This window comes from Urocitellus parryii, chromosome 9 (genome assembly GCF_045843805.1).
Source record: "Urocitellus parryii isolate mUroPar1 chromosome 9, mUroPar1.hap1, whole genome shotgun sequence".
Taxonomy (NCBI): domain Eukaryota; kingdom Metazoa; phylum Chordata; class Mammalia; order Rodentia; family Sciuridae; genus Urocitellus; species Urocitellus parryii.
Window position 1 is genome coordinate 134,387,381 of NC_135539.1, and position 22,143 is coordinate 134,409,523.

General features: G+C 35.5%; 1 protein-coding gene and 1 non-coding gene across 2 annotated transcripts in view; one reads left to right on the forward strand and one right to left on the reverse strand.

Moving 5' to 3' along the window:
* Cep350 (centrosomal protein 350) overlaps positions 1 to 22,143 on the reverse strand; it is a 165,887-nt gene that overhangs the window by 112,041 nt on the left and 31,703 nt on the right. The window contains exons 6-9 of the mRNA XM_077803041.1: positions 21,520 to 22,139; positions 9,494 to 9,607; positions 5,354 to 5,467; positions 2,269 to 2,415 (exon numbers count right to left, since the gene is read on the reverse strand). Coding sequence (XP_077659167.1) covers positions 2,269 to 2,415; positions 5,354 to 5,467; positions 9,494 to 9,607; positions 21,520 to 22,139 — 995 coding nt within the window. The remainder of the gene's footprint in view (positions 1 to 2,268; positions 2,416 to 5,353; positions 5,468 to 9,493; positions 9,608 to 21,519; positions 22,140 to 22,143) is intronic.
* Positions 5,006 to 5,078, forward strand: Trnaa-ggc (transfer RNA alanine (anticodon GGC)). The gene has a single exon. It is a non-coding gene; the product is annotated as a tRNA-Ala (tRNA).

A 22,143-nucleotide genomic window follows, 5' to 3' on the forward strand; every position in this document is an offset into this window, starting at 1 on the left:
AGTGATATGTTAAAATTCTATATTCATTTCTAAGATTCATTGTGCTAAGAAGAAAATTAAGGAATTTAACTTTATCTCAAGTTCAAAATATCCTATAGTCTTCTAAAGAACATTATAAAAGGTCTGGGGTTGTGGCTCAGTAGCAGAGCACTTGCTTAGTATGTGTGAGACACTGGATTCGATCCTTAGCACTGGATACAAAAATAAGCAAATAAAATAAAGGCATGCTGCCCATCTATAACTACACATACACACACACACACACACACACACACACACACACACACAACACAAAATAAAAAAGAAAGAAAAAAACATTATAAAAGAAAATAAAACCTTCCCTTAATAGTAAAAGAATTTCAATCTTCAGAAAAACTATACTTCCTTGGGTCTTTTTCTTTTTTAATGCCTTTTTAAATATTTCTAGAAAAAGAACAGATCTTACAGTTAATGTGAACATTAAACATTACTATTTCTTTCTTACATGCATATTTAATATGATTACTTCTCTGCTTTAAAAAGTTATTTAAAAATCAATAATCTGAGCTAGAGTTGTAGTTTAGTTTAGGCTCTGGGCTTGATCCCTAGCACCACAAAAACAACAAAAATCAATTATATTTTTAGTATAAAGTATCCTAATTAGAACCAAGGAAATTGAAAATATTTTAAGAATCTTTTAAAGAATAATAGTTTCTTACAGCTTTGCAAAGATCATATACCAAATCCAATAATAAAGGCACCAAAAATACTGATTTTATTGAAAATCCTACAACACCGAACCCTTTCATAATTACATGAAATGGGACCATATGTAGATAAGTTTATCAAAGAATTTCTGAAAGATTAATTTACATTCTTCTTGGTGCAGAAAATATTAAAACTGGCCTCATATATCATATTCACATTTTAGTAATCTCTGTAAAACAAACTTTTGTTTTTGAGATGGAGGTTTCACTAGGTTGCCTAAACTAGTCTCAAACTCTCAATCCTCCCACTTCAAGCTCCCAACTAGCTGGTATTACAGTTGTTTGCCATCACACCCAGTTATGGCTTAATTTTAGATTGAGAATTTATTGGCAACATAGATGACAGCGAAGAGGAAAAAATACAATGTATATTGACTTCTATATACCAAATTGTAGCTGTGATGTCATTTTTTACTAAATCCTGCAGAAATTCAATTAAGGCAAATTTTGCTAATGTAAAGGAAATCTGGCCTGTAGGTCTTTATCTTTTATTTATCAAAATTAGCATTATTCATTTCAAATATCATTTAAGATACTTCAAAAAGTGAAAAGTAGGGCTGGGGTTGTGGCTCAGTGGTGGAATGCTCGTCTATCATACATGAGGTGCTGGGTTCGATCCTCAGCACCACATAAAAATAAAATAAAGATATGGTGTCCATCTAAAACTAAATATTTTCTTAAGTGAAAAGTAATAGAATTGAGGGCCAAATGTAAAAGATCTGGTACTTATATCCAAAATATGCCACCAACTATACAACCCTGAGAAAAATGAATTTTCTTTCAGAGCCAGTTTCCTAAACTATATTTAAAAAACAAGCAATGGTGAGGTACTAAACAACTCAGTGAGACCCTGTCTCTAAATAAAATACAAAAAATAGGGCTGGGGATGTGGCTCAGTGGTCAAGTACCCCAAGTTCAATCCTTAGTATCAAAAAAAATAAAAAATAAAAAATAAAAAAACAAACAAAAAACCCAACTTTGTAAATGTTTGTTTATACACATTGGAAAAGACAGGCTAGATTTGATTCTCTTAAGGACCCTAGAAGTGTGATATGATTTGAATAAAACACTGCTTTGATATTCATGACAGCTAATTGTAATGAATATAACAAACACAGAATTCTTGGTACAGATGGCCAGAACACCTATGAGCAGAGAATATTCAGATAAGCCCAGTAGAACTTTTTTTCTTTTCAGGTGGGAGGCGGGGCACTCGACCACTGAGCCACATCCCCAGCCCTATTTTGTATTTTGTTTAGAGACACAGTCTCACTAAGTTGATTAGCATCTCACAGTTGCCGAGACTGGCTTTGAACCTACGATCCTCCTGCCTCAGCCTCCTGAACTGCTGAGATTATAGGCATGTGCTAAGAGCCCAGACCCAGTAGAACATTTTTGCTTTGCATTTCATTCACAATTATAAAGTCCCACAACATTCTCAAGTACATTAACCTTTTCAAGTACTAATGCAAGCAAGCCATTTTTAATTATTTTTTCAACAATTTTAATTACAGCCACTCACCAGATTTAGTAGTTCTTTCTCTTCCATTTCTGTCACTGGATGCTGTTCTTGGCTCTTTCTGCTCTATTCTGGGCACAGGTCCCAGAATTTTCTTTACTAATTTTTGTCCATCTCGCCAAGAAGATGTACTTATCACACGACTATTACCTAAAATATATAGGTGTATATATAACATTAAATTTAAAACTCAAGTGTTAGCTCTAAGTAGTATACCTATGCAACCATGAAGGTTTTATATTTAATCTTGTTTATCTTCTGTTCAGACCCAAAGTTTTACAAAATAACTGTGTTTTTAACTCTAAGCCACCAAAATTGGTTAACAATTTGTCCATCTCTTTATTTACCTAGGAATGTCAAATAAGTATAAAATGTTTTCAATCATATGTACCAAATCAAATTATTCCTAAAGCCTCAAATACTAAGGCATTGAACTCAACAATGTCATTTTGCAAAGAACAAAAACGCCTTTAATGATAATAAGTGTTTGGCTTGGTGCATAGAAAATGATAAAAAACATGTTTGCTGAACAAATGAATGACTTAATCTAAGCATAGGAAAAAATTATGAGGAGAAATAAAACAATTAACAGTGATCATCTTTGAAAGGGATGGCATTTCTAGGTCTTTCACATTATATTTTATAGGTGTATACCATTAATACACACCATTATTTTCTTAACAACAACACTCTCAATACAAATATCTAAACTGTCCTCATTATAACGGCTCACAAAAATAAGAGTATATTTCAACAAATACAGCTATTTACTAGGAGGAAAACAATTTCTACTAGTTTCAGAAAATTAAAAATAGACTATCATCCCAAAATAGACAATATCCTTAATAGCAACAAATGACTTGAGACTGTTTATAAAATAGAAACTATAAAAAATAAACATGAAATAAATATGTGTTTATGTAGAATAATATAAGAAACAGAATAATGAAAATGATGAAGTAGCACTTTAAAACTAATCAAATTACAAAAAAGGGCTGAGAATTGTGGCTCAGCGGTACAGAGTTCGCCTTCCATGTGCAAGACCCTGGGTTCGATCCTCAGCACCACATAAAAAAATAAATAAGTGAAATAAAGGTATTGTGTCCAACTACAACTAAAAAATAAATTTTTTTTAAAATTACAAAGAAAATTTTTATATTAATAGCCTACACTTCTAGGCATAGTGGCACAAGCCTATAATCCTAGTTGCTCAGGAGACTAAGGCATGAGGCTTCCAAGTTCAAAGCCAGCCTCAGCAACTTAGCAAGGCCCTAAACAACTTAGGGCCTGCTGGACCCTGTCTCAAAATAAAAAAAAATAAAAGGTTGACATAGCTCAGTGGTTAAGCAACCCTGGGATTCAATCCCTGGTATCAAAAAAAAGGTCAGGGCTGGGGATGTGGCTCAAGCGGTAACGCGCTCGCCTGGCATGCGTGCGGCCCGGGTTCGATCCTCAGCACCACATACAAACAAAAGATGTTGTGTCCGCCAATAACTAAAAAATAAATATTAAAATTCTCAAAAAAAAAAAAAAAAGGTCAAAGACATTCATTTAGGTTTTTGTGTAAAAAGGATTTTAATTTAAAAGTTTAATTGGAAGTATAGTCTTGAGGAAAACATCAATCACAAACAGGTGAATAATGTGTGCTATTTACTTGAGAAATATTTTCTATCCTGATATTAATTTTAGATACTCTCTAAAATATTTAAACAGTTTTAAGTCTACTGCTCAATCTATTTTTAAGGAACTTTTTAATTTTAAGAAAAATGAGAAAACAGACTTCTTCTCAATTTCAGTTTGAATTTCTGAATCAAAAGCAAACAAACATGAATACACTGTGTAGTTATTTATAAATGCTGGCTTCTGAATATGCTGGGTGGTTATCTATAAATTCTGGCTTTCTGAAACAGTCTCATTCAGTAAGTGGAAGAAAAAGACTTTTATTGGCAAACTACTAATATAGCTTTAGCATATTTAATGATTCTGTGTCTAAGTCATGCTACAGTGTATACATGGGAATTAGCCTACAACAAAAGTGGAAAAATAAACTCCAAATTAGTGCTGCAAGTTATAGTGCTTCATTTCATTTCAAACTAAACCCCTAAGAACAGTATTGTATAATATTACATGAAAAGTTTTTTTTAATTTTAAGAATTAGTTAACACCAAGATCATTCATGTTCTTGTAAAATTTCATTGTATTTGCATAAAACCAGTGTCACTCTGTTAAGACATATGAAATTAATAAATGTTGCAAATTTATTTAGCATAGCATTAATTTATTTGCCATTATATTGATTAGTCTATGCACGTGTGAGGTACTAGGTTCGATCCTCAGCACCGCATAAAAATAAATAAATAAAGATACTGTACCAACTACAACTTAAAAAAAAAAAAACAGTCTGATCAAAAAGCAGTGCCCCAGGCTGAGGCTGAGGCTATGGCTCAGTGGTAGCTCATTTGCCTGGCATGTGTGAGGCACTGGGTTTGATCCTCAGCACTACATATAAATAAATAAAGGCCTGTTGAAAACTAAAAAAATCTTTAAAAAAAAAAAAAAGGCAGTGTCCCATCTTTCTGATACTGTGTCCATAAAACTTGTTATTTTTTATCATAGCATTAATTTATACTCCCTTGAAACTACATACCTCCTCCATGAAGGTTGAAACTATGTGCATCTAGTGTATCACTGTGTTACCTAAGCTTAGTACAGTGCTTCACAAAGAATAAGTGCTGGGGGCTGGGGTTGTGGCTCAGCGGTAGAGCGCTTGCCTGGCATGCACGGGGCCCTGGGTTCAATCCTCAGCACCACATAAACATAAAAATAAATGAATGGAATAAAGGTTAAAAAAAAAAAAAAACAAGTGCTCAAAAACATTTGAATAATGAATTAATGGATCAATTCAGAATGTCTCCAAACTGAAAGTGACCACACAGACACACACACACACACACACAAAGATGATACAAAGTACTGAATTTTTCTATATGCCAACTCTGAGAGTATTTGGTAACCAGTATTTATAGCCATATAGATTCAAGATCAGTAATATATAACCTCAGGATGGATACAATACTGAAAGACTAACCTGTTTTGCATTCTGGACTTGATAACTGTGTTACCTTTTGAACTTTTCGTACTGGCTTAACCCCTTTCTTCTCTTTACTTTTGTCAACAGGTTTCTCTTTTATAGAGATATCATCTGAAATGTAGAAAAATGTACAGCAATTATTATGATTCCCACCCACCTTTTCATCCTCCCAGTAAGAAAAATCATTACAGCAGTTGCCCCTTATCTGTGGTTTCACTTTCTGCAGTTTCAGTTACCCAAGGTCAAATACAGTCCAAAAATATCAAATGGAAACTTAGGGAAACAAACAATTCAAAAGACTTAAATTGTACAACATTCTAAGTAACATCATGAACTCTCTTGCTATCTAGCCCAGAGCAGTTTATCCCTTTGCCGGCATATCCACACTGTATATGCTACCTGCCTACCCCTTAGTCAACCCCAGTAGCTCCTCTTGGTTATCAGACTGACTCTCACTCTTTTGATATCATAGAGCTTCTGTTCAATTTACAAACCTTATTTTACTTAATAGACCCAATACCCAAGAGTAGTGAGCCACCATGCCTACGAAAAACTATAAAGTACAGTGAAATTTGTTAACTTAATAAAGAAAAAATTATATGCTAAGGTGGCTAAGATCTACAATAAATTGTTATTAATCTCTTACTGGACCTAACTAATAAATTAAACTTTATCAGTGGTATGTATAGGGGGAAAAAGTATAAGTAAGATTCAGTACTATCTTCAGTGCTAGGCATCCTCTGGAGTTCTTGGCATGTATCCCCAGTGGGGGGAGACACAATATAAAGCATATGATTCAGGTAGCACAAAAGAAATCTTCACTGAGGCTATTTCTGTGATGCACAAGCCATCAATGTCAACTTTTCTTACAGAAAGATCTAAAGACTACCACTACTCCACTGTTAGGTTCTAATTCTTTATTATTTTTTTTTTCTTCTCCAGAAGCCTCATTTTCACAAATGGAAAAAAAAAAAGGTTACAATAGTAATACATTAAAAGTCAAGGTCACATGTGCAGAATTTCAGAGGTGAACACTTTCACAAATTCCTATTTAATTTAAAAATGTAGAAACATAAAAAGTTTACAAAACAGTCAATATAAAATATGTGTGTGTGTATAATTTTTTTTTTTTTTTTGGCAGTAATGGTCTTGAACCCAGGGGGGCTCTATCACTGAACTACATCCCTAGCTGTTTTTATTTGTTATTTTGAGATAGGGTCTTCTTAAGTTGCCAATGTTGGCCTTGAACTTGTGATCTTCTTGCTTTATAGTCATGGGATTATAGATGTGTACCACTACAACCCACTCAATATAATGTTCTTAAAGCAGATCCTTTCACGATTATGTAAGTGAAAACTGTCAGGGTATTTTGTATATAAATTATCCATTAATTCTTTAGGTTTTTTTTTTCAATCTGGGGGCTGACTATGCATAGAAATTTTTTAAATTAACCTCAGATATGAATAAATGGAATTTAAAGTACATGGACAGCCTTGCATCATGGGCAGGAAAAAAAATAAGTATGAGTAAAAAGCTCTTAGGCAGGAGGTAAACCTAGTGTCTAAGAACAAGCAAGGAGACCAGTGTAATTGAAATGAAAAAAATAAAATATAAAAGAGAGGGGAGGGGGCAGAGAATAGTATGGTCAGAGACATAACTGAGAGCCAGATCAGACAACAGGGTTTTATAAGTCACTATAAGAATGTCTGCTTTGCTCAAAAGTGGGGGAATTTTTTGAAAGATTTTGAATAAAGGAGAGACATGATTTAAATTAAAACTTGACAAGCTTACTCTAGCAGTTGGGATGAGAACAGATTCATTAGAAGAGAGAAATAAATAGACCAGTTGGAAGACAAGAGACCAAGAAATTGATGGTTGCTTGATCTAAGTGGTAGCAACTGAGGAGTGTATGTATGTGTGTTTTATAAATGTTTTACATATATTACACACACACACATTTATTTTGGACAATATAAAGTGAGAGAAATAAGAAGGGGATCAAGGAAGACTCAAGATTTAGGGTCTGAACTCTTAGAAGAACAGTATTAATAGATGTGAAATGACTGCCAGAGTAGCAAGTTTAACTCCACTGAGTTAGTTAATAAGCTCTATTTTGGATATATTAAGCTTGGGAAACTTTTTTTATACATCCAAGAGAACATGTGGAGTTACCAGCTGGATAAGAGCTTGAGTTAAGAGGGGGGATTTGGGCTAGAGACATAAATCTAGGAATCATTAGCAATAAAGAATCAATATTTGAAACTAGCTAAGCTTGCCTAATAGGTATGTGTAGATAAATATGAATGAGAGCATGCATGAAGGAGGGAGGAAGAAAAGCATGAGTACCAAGGACTGAGGCCAAGGCATGCCAATGGTTACTGGCATGATCAGGGAGTTGATTAGGAAAAAAACAACTGGAAAAGGAGCAGTAAGACTTAGGAATAAAACCAGGTACTTATGAAACCCCAGATATCAAGTGAATATCAAGGAAGAATTGATCAATCATGTTGAATGCTAAGAGCTCAAGATGACAGATGAATATTAAATACTGCATTTAACAATGTGATAGTCACTGATGATCTTAAGAACAGTAGCCCAGAGAAATAATGGCAAATACCTAAAACAAAAGATTAAGAAAAGGAGGAGACAAATTGGTACAATGAGTACAAGGCAACTTTTTGCAGTTTTACTGTTAATAGAAGGAAGAAACAGGACAGTGACTGAAGAGAAGCAAAAAAAAAAAAAAGTTCTTTTAAGATGGCTGATATAATAACATATAAACAAACAGTATGTCAAGAGGAATGACCTGGAAGAAAGGGAAAGCTGATGATAAAAAGAAAAAAAAAATAGGGTGGAATTTTTTTGGGGGGCAGGGGGTGGTACTGGGGACTGAACTCTAGAGTGGTTACCACTGAGCCACATCCCCAGTCCTTCTTATTTTTTATTTTGAGACAGTCTCACCAAGTTGCTATGGGCCTCATTAAGTTATTGAGGCTGGCATTCAACCTGTGATCCTCCTGCCTCAGCCTCAGTCATTGGGATTTCATCAGGTGTGTGCCACCACACATGGCTGGAAGTAATAATCACAAATAGAAAGAACAAATGCAATCTAAAATACAGGTAGATAGGTTGTTCTTAGCTAGGAACACAGAAATCACCCACCTACCATAATGAGAAAGAAGTATTAAAGGCAGATCTTTTAAGAGTCTTGACATATTCCATTTGTCTATCCTGATACTGTACTATTAAATATATTGTTATTGTTTCTTTTTATAGATGAGAAAACCAACGAAGAAAAGTTATGTAACATAGTTGGCAGAAATAGCTAGTAAGTGGCACAATCAGGATTTGAACTCTTGTAAGCTGATTCCAAAATCTTCACTCATCTCTCCACACGAGAAATTTGTTTTCTGAATGCAGTGCTCTAATTAATAAAAGCAAGAAAACTGGACTGGTCACTCAATGCCACAAAATTTATTAGTGAAATCTCTATGAGGGCTTACTAGAAACTCCTCAGGATTTAGAATCAGACAAAGTTGGTTTTGAATCTTGGTTTCAATTCTTTATGCAACCCTGGGAAAATTACTCTGAGCTTCCACTTCCTCAACTGTAAAAAATACACAAGATTAAGCACTTAGTATCTTGCCAGTCATACTAGGTATTCAATAAGTAGCAACATTACTACTATAACCTTCCTATTTCCCTCTTCCAGGCTTCCACAGGCATCTCCTATTTCTAATTCTCTAACATTACTCTCTCCCTATAATACTTATTTTCTTTCCACATCTGACTGCCAAATTACTGACCACTTCAACAATCTGACCACGTCAAAGATGTCAGAAGGGTACCAGAAGTAAATGTCAACTAGACTCTCCTATGCTTCCTCTACATCAGGTGGTCTGAATTCCCAAAATCCCCCAGTTTAAAAAACAGCCTATCTCATTAGTCATGTAGGCTAATTTTAACCCACGGAAGAACCTAGAGGCTGAGAGAGTCTTTTAACTCAAACCACTACTACATTAAATATAACACACTTAGAAAAGGGAAAATCTTTAGTTGACAATTTCATGTTTAAATATTATAAATTAGATGGCATGCATGATAAATACTCAAATCATAAAAAACCTCAGCTCTCACCTGCAAAGTGAAGTGCTAAATCACGGTACAGTTCTCTACTCATGTTTTGAAACTCAGCCTCTTGCCATACTTTCCCATCAGGCGTTCGAATCTTGGTCTCTGAAGGGTTGAAACCTAATATATACCAGTAATACAGAATATTCTCATCAAAGTTCATATCAAAATATATTTTGTTGAGCATACTTTTTTGAATGAGATATGTGACATAAAATTCACTCTTTTAAAATGTACATCTCAGAGGTTTTACTATATTTACAAAGTTATACAACCATCTAATTCCAGTGTATTTCATCACCTTGAAAACAAATCCTGTACCTAATAGCAGTCATTTCCCACATGATCTCTTCCATCTCTGGCAACTACCAATCTACTTTCTATCTTTATGGATTTGCCTATTCTGGACATTTCACATGGAATCATACAACACATTGTCTCCTGAATTAAGGAAGTCACATTTTCAGGAAAGTATATGACATAACCATTATTTTGGTGCTTTGAGGAAGGTGCTGAGGATCAAACCCATGCCTCAGGTGTGCTACCACTGAGTTACCCAATCCCCAGTCCATAAGCATTATTTTTATGAAAATTTCAGCTGGAGGAGCAGAACAGTTGTTAAGGAATAACAAAAGCTTGCAGTAATGAGCCAATCCCAACAGTGAACACAAGCTGATGGTACAATCGTTTGTGAAACCAAACAGAAAAAATGTCCCTAATCCATGCCTTTTTGTTAATTGAGTGGTATAAAATTCACTTCTTTTAAACAGTGAGGATGCAAGCTTTTGCCTATCAGAGCACATTTACATTTATGTGGGCCGCCTGCTGCATTAGCATATCCGGGCACAGTTTCTCCGTCCTTGGCATCCTTAATTCCTTATGTCTTATTAGCCATATTAGCCACAGTCTTTCTGTGTCAATAATACAAAAATAGTGACGTTTCACCTGTATTATAGACTTGTGCTGCCATCAGACTTTTCCCAGCAATGACCTGGGCAAATTAGTTAATGAATTTCTCTGCTACTTCATGGTCAGCAGATGCTTTATTTATCACTACAAATCCTTAAAACTTTAATGCCTTTTCTTAAACGTCTGCAACCAGCCTCTTGAATATTTATAGTTCCTCAAATTCAGTTCTTTAGGATAGATCTTTACTTGTTTCAGGATGGACATATCAGATCTATGTTCACGGCGATGTTAACAGATGTATAATTTCAAAATACAATCAAGATATTCATATTTAGCTTGATGTTGTGTTTTCCTATTTTTCCTTAAATTCTGTTCATCACTTTCAGCACAAAACTTTGTTTATTTTTCTGTTTCTTCAGTATGGTGCTCATTCCAACACCACAGTCTACTGTAAGATGTTTCAGGCTCACATTGCTGTCCAGCTTGACTTTCTGTGCTGATAAAACAGAAAAACTTCCTCTTCTTTAAATATCTGTTACCCATAAGGTTATCTGCAGGGCTTTTTGACATTTTCAGCAATACCTTTACATCATAGAATAAACAAAAATTGAGTAGAACTTCTGGGTCTTGGCCCCATGTGGGTCATCAGGAGAACTGCCATTAGTACATCAAGCAAACCATATGCCCTTTTATCCTGTGTGGGGGAATTTGAGCATGCATGATAAAGACATTACAGCTCAAGGGCTGGTAGGGTCTTCTCTCCCTTGGAGTCTTTGAATAAACTGTGTGGTACAACAACACTTTGACTATAACCTATCACATGAGGTCAGGTGTGAAATTTTCCACATATAGACTAGCAGTCTCAAAGTTTTAGATTTTGGAGAACTTTGAATTATTTCCAATTCTTTGTCTACTTTTTCCTACTAATTGAATTTAATAAATAAAATAAAAAATTTACTGTAAACTTACTTGTGTCCATGACATTATACCAGCTCTAGGATAAAATAAGAATGATCAAGATAGGCCCTTTACCTTCTTTGGTGTTTATACCAGAAAGATAAAGATATACCAACAAGAAAGTTGGGCTGGGGCTGGGGCTCAGTGGTAAAGCACTTAGCAAGCACGTCTGAGGCGCTGGGTTCACTCCTCAGCACCACATAAATAAACAAAATAAAGGTATAAGGTATTATGTCCATCTATAACTAAAATATTTATATATATATATATATATATATATATATATTAAATACAAAAAAGTATCACATAAGCACTGTTTGTGATCACCACTTCAATCTTTTGAAGCAGAATTACAGAATACTTCTCATGATTTTTTCATGATTTATTTTTTTAAAAATAACAAAAACAAAATGAAAAACCAAAGTGCAGAATGGGATTAGCATGCTAGAATTGTACAAGAGGAGGAAAAAAATATATACACAAACATACAAAAATTATTTGTGTATGCAAACATTTTAAGACAAGTAACAGAAATGTGGTTGAGGCATAAGAGTGACAAAAGCTATTCAAAGTAAACTTTTCATTTTTGTATACCATGTCAATGTAAACCAAGTCAATGTACTATGTGTTAAAATTAATGAAATTAAAATGACACATTAGAATACAATATTTTAAGGTGCTTCTAATTTACATTGCCAAAATATTGACACAAACAGTTCTTCACTGTTGGGAAGGAAAAAAATCCCTCCATCAGGACACTGGAAACCATATTCTGATTGTATATAAAGTATATTCACACCAATTCATGTTTCATACGTATACTTTAGATAATAATGATCATCATCACATTCCACCATCATTTATAACCCCATGTCCTCTCCCTTCCCCTCCAACCCCTCAGCCCTATCTAGAGTTCATCTATTCCTCCCATGCTCCCTCTCCAGATCCCACTATGAATCAGCCTCCTTATATTAGAAAAACATTTCGGCATTTGGTTTTTTGGGATTGGCTAACTTCAGTTAGCATTATCTTCTCTAACTCCATCCATTTATATGCAAATGTCATAATTTTATTCTCTTTTATTTATAATATTCCATTGTGTATATATGCCACATTTTTTTATCCATTCATCTATTGAAGGGCATCTAGGTTGGTTCCACAGTTTATTGGAACTATGCAATTGTGCTACTATAAACATTGATGTGTCTGTGTCCCTGTAGCATGCTGGGTTTTTGTGGGTTTTTTTTTTAAATACATGACAACAGAATGCATTACAATTCTTATTACACATATAGAGCACAATTTTTCATATCTTTGTATTTATAGTATGCTGTTTTTAAGTCCTTTGGGTATAGACCAAAGAGAGGGATTGCTGGGTCAAATGGTGGTTCCAGTCCCAATTTTCCAAGAAGTCTTCATACTGCTTTCCACATTGGTTGCACCAATCTGCAGTCCCACCAGTGGTGGATGAATATGCCTTTTTCCCCACATTCTCAGCAACACTTATTGTTGTTTGTATGCATAATAGCTGCCATTCTGCCATTCTTTTGATTTGCTTTTCTCTAATTGCTAGTGATGATGAATATTTTTTATATATTTGTTGATTGTATATCATCTTCTGGAAGTGTCTGTTCAGGTCCTTGACCCATTTATTGATTGGGTTGTTTTTTTGGTGCTTAGCTTTTTGAGTTCTTTATATAATCTAGAGATTAGTGCTCTATCTGATGTATGAGGGGTAAAGATTTGCTCCCAAGATGTAGGCTCTCTATTCACCTCACAGATTGTTTCTTTTGCTGAGAAGAAGCTTTTTAGTTTGAGTCCATCCCATTTATTGATTCTTGATTTTAATTCTTGTGCCAAAGGAGTCTTATTAAGGAAGTTGGGGCCTAATCCCACATAATGGAGGTTAGAACCTACTTTTTCTATTAGATGCAGGGTCTCTGGTTTTATTCCTAAGTCCTTGATCCATTTTAAGTTGAGTTTTGTGCTTGGTGAGAGAGTTTAATTTCATTTCATTGCATATGGATTTCCAGTTTTTCCAGCACCATTTGTTGAAGAGGCTATCTTTTCTCCAAGGCATATTCTGGCACCTTTGTCTAATATAATTGTAATTTTGTGGGTTAGTCTCTGCTGACCTCTATTCTGTACCACTGATCTACCACTCTGTTTTGGTGCCAATACCATGCTGTTTTTGTTACTACTGCTCTGTAGTATAGTTTGAGGTCTAGTATAGTGATGCCACTTGCTTCATTCTTCCTAAAGATTGCTTTAGCTATTCTGGGTCTCTTATTTTTCCAGATGAATTTTACAATTGATTTTTCTATTTCTATGAGGAATGTCATCGGGATTTTGATTGGAATTGCATCAAATCTGTCTACTGCTTTTGGAAGTATTGTCATTTTGATAATATTAATTCTGCCTATCCAAGAGCAAGGTAGATCTTTCCATTTTCTAAGGTCTTAAAACTTTCTTTAAGGTTCTGTAATTTTCATTATATGGATCTTTTACCTCTTTCGTTGATTTCCAAGTATTTTATTTTTTTGAGGCTATTGTAAATGGGTGCCTCGTTGCACCCGACTAAAACACTCAGGAACTGGGCTAACTGGGCTGTGCGAAATAACCACACAAGAGACAGAAATACCTTTGTCATTGGGGGTTCTGTGACGGCTCTTCTGACCTTAAGGGTATGTAGAAAGAGAGGAGCGAGCGTGCTGACCCCTTTTATAGAGGAGAAGCCATTCAAATGAGGTAAGGGGTCAGGTCTCAAAGGGCTGAGTCTAGCTTCATGATGTCTGCTGTCAGCAGGTTGACTGATATCTAGATAGGCCACACCCAAGGGCAGATAAGGGGACACACAAAGGGTATTTCCATGGAACATTCTATCCCAAACAGGGCAAGGGGTAATATTACAAAAGAAAAGGTGAGCATAGCTCGACCTAAGGGGATATAGAGAGGTACGCCCATACACGAAGACACAGTCGCTTGCACACCAGAAAACTCGGGCTATCAAGATCACAGCATGACCGCCAGATGCCACACAGATCAGCAGGGGAGTCAGACACGGTCATGTGCTAGTCAGCTTCCCACAAATGGAGCAGTTTTCCTCATTTCCATTTCTGAGGATTTATCACTGATACACAGAAATGCCTTTGATTTACAGGTGCTGATTTTATATCCTGCTACTTTGCTGAATTCATTTACTAGTTTAGGAGTTTTCTGGTGGAACTTTTACGGTCTTCCAGGTATAGAATCATATCATCAGCAAATACTGCCAATTTGAGTTCTTCTTTTCTTTTGTGTATCCCTTTAATTTCTTTTGTCTGATTGCTCTGGCCAGTGTTTTAAGAACTATGTTAAATAGAAATGATGAAAGAGGGGATCCCTGTCTTATTCCAGTTTTTAGAGAGAATGCCTTCAATTTTTCTCCATTTAGAATGATGTTGGCCTGGGGCTTAGCATAGATAGCCTTTATGATGTTGAGATACTACGTTATCCCTAATTTTTCCAGTGTTTTGAACATACAGGGGTACTATATTTTGTCAAATGCTTTTTTTGCATCTACTGAGATTCTTATCTTTAAGTCTATTGATGTGATGAATTACATTTATTGATTTCCATATGTTGAACCAACCTTGCATCCCTGGGATGAATGCACCACTTGACTGTGGTGCATGATCTTTTTGGTGTTTTTTTATTTGATTTGCCAGAATTTTATTGAGAATTTTTGCATCTATGTTCATTAGAGATATTGGTCTGAAGTTTTCTTTTTTTAATGTGTCTTTGCCTGGTTTTGGAATCAGGGTGATATTGGCCTCATAGAATAAGTTTGGAAGTGCTGCCTCTTTTTCTATTTCCTGAAATAAATTGAAGAGTATTGGTACTAGTTCTTCTTTAAAGGTCTTGTAGAACTCGGCTATGTATTCATTCAGTCCTGGGCTTTTCTTGTTTGGTAGACTTTTGATGGCATCTGCTATTTAATCACTTGAAATTGATCTGTTTAAATTGTGTATATCACTCTGATTTGCTCTTCATTTTCTAGGGGCTTGAGATGTAATGTTAAGTCATTTATTTGTTGACTTTTTCTTCTTGTAAGGAATGAACTCTGTGCAATGAACGTTCCTCTTAGAACTGCTTTCATAGAGACCCAGAGCTTTAGATATGCTATATCTGTATTGTCATTAACCTCTAAAATTTTCTTAATCTCCTCCTTGATGTCTTCTGCAATCCATTGTTCAGTCAGTAGTATATTATTTAGACAGTATATTCTCTCGTTGAAGAATGAAATATTCTATATATGTCAGTTAAGTCTAAGTTATTGATTGTATCATTGAGTTTTATACTTTCTTTGTTTAGCTTTTGTTTGGAAGATCTATCTAGTGATGACAGAGGTGTGTTAAAGTTACCCAAAATCATTGTGTTGTGGTCTGACACTTGAACTTGAGAAGAATTTGTTGATGAACCTAGATGATCCATTGTTTGGAGCATTATATTCATAATTGTTAAGTCTTGTTGGTGTATGGTTCCCCTGAACAGTATGTAGTATCCTTCTTTATCCTTTCTGATTGACTTTAGTTTGAAGTCTACTTTTGTAGGGCATGGCTGCCCGCTTCCTGGTCTTGGGGCCGCACATGTGGCTGGGATGGCTCCTGGCGATCAGCCAGGAGGCGGTGCTGTGGGTGGTGACAGAAAAGGCAGACCACCTCCAGGATAGGTCCAGGACTCTTCCGCCCTCGTGGACAGCTCGAGCCTTCCCTTATGGACTATGGGATAGGTGTACACTCAAACTCACTCCACCCCTCTGACCTTTATCCTGATTGGCTCCTGTGCAGTATATAAGCTGGGTGAACTTCCTCAATAAAGGAGATCTTGGTTCGACTCATCTCCCTGGCACGTCTGATTGTCCTCCCGGGAAGGAGGGCTAGGTGTGGGCCACCAGTCGACCTTTACCTCTCTTGGCTCGTCCTGGTCAGGGCGTGCTTTCCCCGCTTCTCCCATGGGTCAGAAGGAGACGGTGGGGGGGGGGGGGGACTAAAAACCCATAATTTATTTGATATGAGGATGGAAACCCCTGCTTGCTTCTGCAGTACATGTGAAGGGTATGATTTTTTCCAACCGTTTACCTTCAGTCTGTGGATGTCTTTTTCTATGAGATGAGTCTCTTGGAGGCAGCATATTGTTGGGTCTTTTTTTTTTTTTTTTTTAAATCCAATATGCTAGCCTATGTCTTCTGATTGGTGAGCTTAGGCCATTAACATTCAGGGTTATTATTGAGACATGATTTGTATTCCCAGCCATATTTGTTTATTTTTAGTATTTAACCTGACTTGTTCTCCTGTGATTAGATTTTCCTTTAGTGTAATCCTTCCCTCTGCTAATTTTCATCATTGTTTTTCATTTCTTCTTCTTGGAATATCTGTCTGAGGATGTTCTATAGTGCAGGCTTTCTAGTTGTAAATTCTTTTGACTTTTGTTCATCATGGAAGGTTTTTATTTCATCATCAAATCTAAAGCTTAGTTTTGCTGGATATAAGATTCTTGGTTGGCATCCATCTTCTTTCAGAGCTTGGTATTTGTTGTTTCAAGATCTCCTGGCTTTGAGGATCTGGGTTGAAAAATCTGCTGAAATACAAATTGGTCTCCCCCGATATGTGACCTGATTCCGCTCTCTTGCGGCTTTTAAGATTCTATCCTTATTCTGTATGCTAGGCATTTTCATTATAACGTGCCTTGGGTGTAGACCTATTGTAATTTTGTACATTTGGTGTCCTGAAAGCTCTTGTACTTTGTTTTCCAATTTGTTCTTCATGCTTGGAAATTTTCTGTTATTATCTTATTGAAGAGATTGTGCATTCCTTTGGTTTGAAATTCTATGCCTTCCTCTATTCCAATAACTCTTAGATTTGGTCTTTTGATGCTGTCCCATAATTCTTGGATGTTCTGTTCATGGTTTCTAGCTGTCTTCACTGTGTGATCAACTTTATTTTCCAGATTGTATACTTTGTCTTCATTATCTGACATTGTTTCTCCCAAGCGATCTAGTCTATTGCTTATATGTTCTATAGAGGGTTTTTTTTTTTAAATATTTACTTTTAGTTGTAGATGAACTCAATATCTTTATTTTATTTTTATGTGGATGCTGAGGATCGAACCCGGTACCTCAAGCATGGTGGGTGAGCGCTCTAGCTCTGAGCCCAGCACTTCTATTGAGTTTTTTATTTGATATATTGTATCCTTCATTTCAAGGATTTCTGTTTTTTTTTTTCCAAAGTGTCTCTGTCTCTCCCTCTCCCTCTCTCTCATTAATCTTTTTCTACCTATATTTGCTCTCTTCTCTCACTATTGAAGTATCAATTTTTGCCTGTATTTGCTCATATAGGTCATTCTTTAATTCACAGATCATTTTAATTATGAAGCTTTTGAATTCCTTGTCTGACATTTCATCAACTTCGCTGTCCATGGGTTCTGTTCTTCAATTATTCAATTCTGGTTTGTTTGGGGCACTTTCCTCCCTTGTTATGTGTCTTCTTTTCTTGTAGTGTGGATCTGAGATATTACAATTTGTTCCCTGTATTCTTGTAGTACCCATGCAGATTGTCTGTACCTCACCTTAATGTTGGGTTTCTAGACCCTGTTGGTGTACATCAATGAATGCTACTGTATCCTGGATCTGGTACCTGCACAAGCCGGTGCGGGTGGATCTGGGCTGAAAGGCTTGACCTCCTGTAGTAGTCTGCTGATTGAAGGGGCAGTCCTGTGCCAGAGGCTAGGCTATGGCAAGTATCTGCCCCACAAGGAGAGGGGTGGACTGGGCCTACTGAGAGCCTGGGTCCCACCCGAGCTAGTGTGGGCGGTCTGGCCATATCCTTTTTTTTTCTAATATTTTTTTAGTTGTCAATGGAGCTTTATTTTAATTATATATCAATGCTGAGAATCAATCCCAGTGCCTCACACATGCTAGACAATCACTTTACCACTGAGCCACAACCCCAGCCCAGAACCATATTCTATAATGATTCCTAAGTGTCTGTTACATTTCATAAAGTAACTTGCCTAGAGGTTGTATTCAAAAAACACTTTCATATGAAAACTTAGCATGTCAAGCATTCAGTAAAAGGAATTTAGAAAAAACAGCAACAACTTAAAAAATGTTACATTCAAGATTTTCACTTTTGTTCTTTAGGACTTTAAGATCAATCATTAAATAAAACAAATTCAAATCAGTTATTTTAACTCTGTCTTAGTGGAATAAGTGGTATTTCAGAATTCTGACTAGTAGAATGAATAAACATTAAATATATACTCTATATTTAATGTCAGACCTAACAATGCAAAGATTTCGGATAAGCACTATTTCAGAACTAACAAGAACATTTTGATCCATCATTTGCTATTTTTTCTGCCAACAGTGTAAATGTGGTATACAAATGCTTAAAAGAATATGGAAGAATGTTTTTTAAATATTTATTATTATTATTATTATTATTTTTTAGTTGTAGTTAGACACAATAACTTTGTTTTATTTATTTATTTTTAGGTGGTACTGAGGATCTTACCCAGGGCCCTGCACATGCTAGGCTAGAGCTCTACCACTAGAAGAATGTTATTAATAATACATTATGGGCTGGGGTTGTGGCTCAGTGGTAGAGTGCTTGCCTAGCACACATGAGGCTTTGAATTCAATCCATAGCACCACATAAAAAATAAAGGTTATTTTACCCACCTATAAATAAAACCAAATATTAAAATAATAATAAAACATTAGGGACCAATCAGGGACAACAGAACAATTCTTCAGTATTCTAAAGTGAATTTGGTCACAAGTTTCACAGATTAGCGAGAATGAAATGTGAATTATCCATTATTAACTCACAATGAGTATCACTACCAAAATATAGTAAGCAACACAAAATAAAACTGATAACCACTAAAATTATACATACTAACACTTGCTCCAGAGAAAAATTTACTAACACTTTAGAACTACAAAAAAAAAAAAAAAAAAAAAAACTGCAAAACTTGTCAGAGAAAGCAAGACTTGGTTAAAAAAAAAAAAATACAAACAACATAAAATTGACTATAGCAAAAGCTGTCACAGTAGTTAAAGACAAAATAGAATCTTAACAATATTTTGACTTGCCTACATTTATCTACAAAAATTGAACTTGGAAAAAAATACCATAAGAGAATAGCTATGATGGTAGAAGTTTTAATGATAAAAGTCTAACATGAACTACACTGATTAAGAAATCAATTTATTGGGCTGAGGCTGTGGCTCAGCGGTAGTGCGCTTTTCGGGAAAGCTTGAGGCACTGGGTTCGAACCTCAGCATCACATATAAATAAATAAATAAATAAATGTACATTGACAACTAAAAAAAAAATCAATTATTCATTAAAAACTTCTCACGAATAAAAATAATTTAAGGAATAAAAACATAAAAAAAACACAAAATTCCTTCAAACTACCATATATAAGAATTTTAGTTGACTAAAAAAGAAATTAGCTCTGAAAAGCACTTTCTCAATGAAAATATGTCAATTTTGGCATATATCTAACTTAAATATTTTTCTTAAATATGGAAGATAAAGCCTTTACAACAAAACTCAAAGGTTAAAATAGCAACAGGGGTGCTGGGGCTGTGGCTCTGTGGTTGAGTGCTCACCTAGCATGCATGAGGCACTGGGTTCGATCCTAAGCACCACATAAATATAAAATAAAGATATTGTGTCCACCTAAAACTAAGAAATAAATATTTTTTAAAAATAGCCAGAGGATCTGCAATTAAAAACTGAAAGGTTTCAGAAGTTTTAAAAGCCAGGAATTAAGTAGAGGTTTGTGCAGTGGGGTAGGTTTAAATACCCTTAAAAGCAAAAGCTCATCAGTTATATGAACATACTTATATTATAGGGATATGGATACAAAGAATACAAAATGAATAAGTTATATGACATAAGTCTAAAGATCTAAAGTAGCAGCATGAAAACTACAGTTAATCATACTGTATTCTATAATGAAAATCTGCTAAAAGAGTAGATTTTAGGTGCTCTTACAACACACACACACATAAAAGGAACTGTAAGGTGATGGATACATTAATTTCATTGTGTGCATGTATAGCAAAGGTTCTTACTGTAGACCTTATATAAAAAATACCTCAATAAATTTAGCAAAAGGATCAACTTGTACCCATATATACACTGGAAATTGGCTAATTTTCTTTAAATATTACTTTTGAAACAATTCCTAATAAATTCAAAAATAATTTAACTTGAGATAAGGGGCAAGAAACACTGAGTTCCTTGAATAAAAGCAATAAGAGCAACATTCTTTCAATTTTTGGAGAGTGGTACTAGTCCTATTTAGGTTTTTTTCACAATTTATTAAACATTCATATAAGTCTCAATCAATAAGAATCCTGTGAAGGATCTGAGAATCCACTTTTTTATATATAATTTTTTATACCTTTGATTTATTTATTTTTATGTGATGCTGAGGATCGAACCCAGCACCTTGCACGTGCTAGGTGAGCAGTCTACTGCTGAGCCACAACCCCAACCGAGGAGTCCACATTTTTAACATGTACCTTAACATAATTTTTTATTCAGTTATTATGGTTTCAAATATAAAGTATCCCCTAAAGGTTCCAGTGTTAATATAGGAGGTAAAATGATTACACTAAGAGAGATGTGCCCTAAATCAGTGGATTAGGGTTGGAATAATCCACTTTATGGATTAATAATTTGAAAGGACTAAGTGGTAACTGTAGACGGTGGGTATGGCTGGAGGAGGTGGGTCATTTGGGAGTGTGCCCTTGGGAATTTTATCTTCTCCCTAGCTCCTCTTTCTTTCTCTCTGCTTCCTGGTTGCCAGGAGCTAAGTAGCATTCCTCCACCACCCATTTCTGCCATCATGTTGACTCACCTTAGGCTCAGAGCAATGGATTTGGGACTAAGCCTATGAAACTCTGAGCCAAAATAAACTTTTCTGCAGCGAAATTGCTCTTGTCAGATATTTTGGTCACAGGAAAGTAAAACTGATTAATACAACAGGTAATCTGAGGTTCACACCCTATTCTTAAGATAATCATCTCTACTCAAATACATCCTAGGGAAAACAGGGAACAGAGGGCAGGAAGAGAGACAAGGATATGAAGACTGATTACAAACCTTTATATGTCGGAGCAGGGGGTGCTGTTGCCACTTTCCTGACTTTTGCTGTCACTGAGCTATCAACATTAACAACCATTACTGGATGATCAATAGGACCCAGGTTCTGGCCCCGGCCACTTATTTCTTCTGAGTGTTCCCATTGTTTCCTAATCCGTTCCTTGAGTTTTTCCAGTTTAATATCATGTTGTCGCCGCTTTAAAAAATCTAACCTTTGGGAACTAGAAGTGCTAGCAGAGGATGGAGAAGAGTCAGTTAGCCGTAACATTTTTGGATCAACATCATGGCCCATGTTATTCACAGAAAGCTTTGAACTGTTCTCATTTCCTTTTGCTCTATTAGGCATTTCTTCTTCAATCCTCATAGGAGTTCCCATCTTAATCAAACATTCTGAATTATGCAATGTATCAACTGCTGGTCGATCATTTAAAAACCTTACAACTGTATCACTGATGACAGATGATTGGGAGCTCTCAAAATCACAGCAATGTATATTCCGTTCTTGATTGTGTACCATCCGGTTCCCACTCTCAGCCTTTTCTTCATTAACATCCACACAATATACATGCTTTGACTCCAGATGGCTGGGACTTAAGTTGGAAGATGCACCAAGGATTTCCCTAT